General features: G+C 53.0%; 1 protein-coding gene across 5 annotated transcripts in view; it reads left to right on the plus strand.

Moving 5' to 3' along the window:
- Positions 1-3,499, plus strand: part of CIITA (class II major histocompatibility complex transactivator) — a 45,494-nt gene extending 41,995 nt beyond the window's left edge. For all 5 annotated transcript variants that reach the window (XM_039885331.1, XM_039885332.1, XM_039885333.1 and 2 more), the window contains exons 17-20: positions 1,205-1,288; positions 1,467-1,550; positions 2,203-2,300; positions 2,841-3,499. In XM_039885331.1, coding sequence (XP_039741265.1) covers positions 1,205-1,288; positions 1,467-1,550; positions 2,203-2,278 — 244 coding nt within the window. In that variant the 3' untranslated portion in view covers positions 2,279-2,300; positions 2,841-3,499. The remainder of the gene's footprint in view (positions 1-1,204; positions 1,289-1,466; positions 1,551-2,202; positions 2,301-2,840) is intronic.
- The last annotated feature ends 227 nt before the right edge of the window (positions 3,500-3,726 follow it).

The raw sequence follows: 3,726 nt of genomic DNA on the forward strand, positions 1-3,726 counted from the left end.
AGGGCTAGAAGGGCCCCTGTGGCTGACTACAGTGGGTGAGGGACAGAGGGTGGCAGATGATGGGGGAGAGGTAAGTGAAGGCCAGATTGTGCTGAGAGGCCCTCGTAGGTCGGGGGTGGGGTGAAGTTTTTCTTCTGTGAATGATGAAGTGGGTAGAGTGTATGGAGGTGACACCTGACCTGACTGACTCTTTAGGAAACCTCATATTTCATGGAGTCTAAGATGCCGTCCTTGTAAGATATTATTAAGAGGACAAAATGCTGCTAATTATACTATGACACTCCATGGATTATTAGACAGATCCCGATCTCAGTGTTATTCAAAGATGAACATGTGCATCTCCGCATTAATGAAATAGAGGGAGAATCCTCTGCCTGGGGAGGGGAGGGGCCTCCTGAGTTCTAAGACCCACCCCAGGAAGAGATTACAAAGCCCCCTCCTGGTGCCTGCCCTGGTACTAGCCAACTTGTGACATCAGGGGATGCTGGAGGGTAGCCCAAATCCACTTTGCTGCAGTGTAGACCTGCTGCTTTCACATGCAGCCCTGCAGTCTAGCCCTGAGGCTGTCATGGCAAAGTCATAGCCTTGAAATTAGAACTGTGGCAGCACCTGGCTCATTGAAAGCATGCTCAGTGATGAGTGTACAGCTTCAGTTAGCATCAGCAACACCCGTTGAGCTATTTTCAACACTGCAAATGGTGGTTGTGAATATACCACAGAAACCCGAGCCGGCTCGTGATTGGGCTTTTCTCTCTTCTTTATCACATTTTCTACAGTAACTCATTTAACTCCCATAAAACTGCCCGGGGTAGTAATAACCATAGTTAACATTTAGTATTAACTAAACATTCTACGTGTTTTATCAGCATTAACTCATTTGCTCCTTCTCAGAATTACTCTATCATCCTCATTTTATGGAGGAGCAAACTGAGTCACAGAGGAGTTAAGTAACTCACCAAAGGTCACATAGACCACGCGTGGCAGAACTGGGATTTGAACTCAGGAAGGTTCAGCCAGGAAGCTTCCTCCTCTTAGTCCTGTTGCTTCCTTGAACTCACTGTATGACCACGGAGAAGCAGCCTCAACTCTCTGGGCCTAAGTTTGCTTCTCTCTAAACTGGGGCAGTAATCCCAGCAGGGCGTGGATTCCCCTGGGTCCTGAGCTCCTTCCCCCCAGCCCCCACCCTGACTTTTGTTTCCGGCAGCTTGTACAATAACTGCATCTGTGACGTGGGAGCGGAGAGCCTGGCACACGTGCTTCCAGACATGGTGTCCCTGCGGGTCCTGGAGTGAGTGTGGGAGCCTGCTCAGTGGGTGGCAGTGGCCCGGGACTTGGGGTTGCCGGGGGTCTCTCTCCAGCATCACGGGAAGGACTGGGTGAGGTCTGGTTGTCAAGAACGTGGTGGTGGCCATGGTCTAGGCCTGGATGGTTGAGGGCCAGACCCCACAATGGGTTTCTCTCCCCAGTGTCCAGTACAACAAGTTCACGGCCGCCGGGGCCCAGCAGCTTGCAGCCAGCCTAAGAAAGTGCCCTCACGTGAAGACACTGGCGTAAGTCTCTGCAGCCCCGGTGGGCGGTTCCCTGAGCCCTGAGCTCAGATCCTCACCGATGCCTGACCTTGGGTGAGTGGTCACCTCACCCTCCGGCATCAGTTTCTTCGTCTGTAAAATGGGGGTGATGATGGTATAGGCCCCCAAGCAGTTTGGTGAGGTTTAAATTAGTCAAGATGTATAAAGCACTTAGAACAGTGTCTGTTATACAGAGTGCTGAATGTGTTAGGTTGAACAACATGAAATCGCTTATATAAGCCATTTTGACCTACAAAATTGGCAATTTCATATGGCTCAAACTCATCGTGTTACCATGATGTCTAATGCCCAATACTAGTACTTTATACTCTTTCAAAGCACTTTCATTTACATAATCACTCATTATCTTCTAAGAGGGACTTTACAGATGAGACGATAAGGTACAGAGAGTTTAACCAACCTTTTGGAGGTCACACAGCAAGTCAGCAGCAGAACCAAGTCTAAAGAAGGGTCTTAGGGTTCCTAGGCCTCTGCTGTCTCCGTGACCCCATACTGTCTGGTCCTGCCATGTCCCAGTCTGGGTGGGAGGAGAGATTTGGGGGCAGCTTCTGTCGGGGCTCCAGCCACAATCTCTCCTGTAACCTGGCCTCTGTGCCCCGTGTCCCCATCACAGGATGTGTTCGCCCACCATTCCGTTTGGTGTCCAGGAACACCTACAGCAGCTGGACTCCCGGATCAGCCTGAGATGATCCTGGCTGTGCCTGAGATAAGGTAACTGGTGTGGGCTGGGGAGGAGAGAGCCGCAGGGGCCGCCGGGCTCAGTGTCCTGGAAAGGCGGAATCCATAACAGTGGGCAGGGCAACAGGTGGGATCTGGGTGACCACCCTTGGACCGCGCACCATCTGGGGCCACACACTGTCTCTGTAGGGCTCGGTGGAGGTGTCCTAAAGGCTTTGTGGCTTGGGCCCTGAGGACTCTCCCTGTGGTCAGACTTGGAGACTGGGGCAAAGACAGGGCAGGTGGGCTGTCCACATCCCACAGCCTTTTGGGGACTTCCAAGGCATCTGTGCTGCTGTTTCAGCTCGTTGTCCTCATAGGAACTTGCTCTATGAGTTTATTACCTCTTACTGTGCAGATGACTGTCCCCCTGCCTCCCTGCTCCCCGACCTGCAAGGTCCCCCTTCAAACCCTCTGCCCCCTTCTCCATTCCCGCCATCCCTTCAATCCCTGATCTTGACAACACTCTCTCCAAGTGTCCTGCTGCCCCCTCCTAGAGCTTTCTGACCTACCCACGCTCCCGACCTCCCACAGGACATTCTCGGACGCTGACCACGCTGGACCTTGAACTGGTCATTTGTGGACACAGCTCTTCTCAGGTCACATCCTGTGAGCCTCAGCATTCTGGCACCCAGCCACACCTGCTGCGGAGAGGACCTAGGCCCAGCTCCAGGCTCCTTTGGGACTCAGGTCGATGCCAGCCCTGCTCAGCTGCTGCGTTCCTGGCAGACGGATGGGCGCCTGGTGGCAGCTGCAGTCGACCCAGGAGCCCTGATGCATTTTCCTCAGGACACTCCACATAGCCGTGGCCAGGCCAGAGAAGAGAGTGAGGGACTGAGGTGGCCACATCTCTGCCTCTCCAGGTCCCTGCCAGCCCGGGAAGAGAGCACTTCTCCAGGCTGCTGCCCCGCTGAAGATACTTACTGGCGGGGAACCCCCACCTGTTCATTCTCAAGCTGGAACAGGCTGGGACTCTGTGGCAGCTGATCTGTGTCCGTAGGACTCACTGTTTTGCACTAACTTTGTTTGCCAAGGCCAAAGCTGCGCTTGGCCAGATGCGCTGGACCTTAGCAGGAAACAGCTGACAGTACACTAATGGAGGAGGAGAGGGAGATGAGCCAGGACCACATCTGCCTTTTTGCCTTCACTTCCTGTGTTTCTTCACTACATTATAAATGGCTCGTTTAATCGCCCAGGCAGGTCCAGTGTTTGAAGTTATACCACGATTACTGTTTTGGGATACCCACTCTTCTGGTGATCTACTGCATCACAGACCACCCCAAAACGCAGAGGCTTAACACACACATTTATTCTGCTCACACACCCATCTTTTAGGCCGTGCTTGGTGGGGACAGCTTGTCTCACTTCACTCTGTGTCAGCTGGCGTCATCTGAAGGCTCATTCACTTGATGCTGACTGG

This window comes from Pteropus medius, unplaced genomic scaffold (genome assembly GCF_902729225.1).
Source record: "Pteropus medius unplaced genomic scaffold, Ma_sr-lr_union100, whole genome shotgun sequence".
NCBI lineage: Eukaryota > Metazoa > Chordata > Mammalia > Chiroptera > Pteropodidae > Pteropus > Pteropus medius.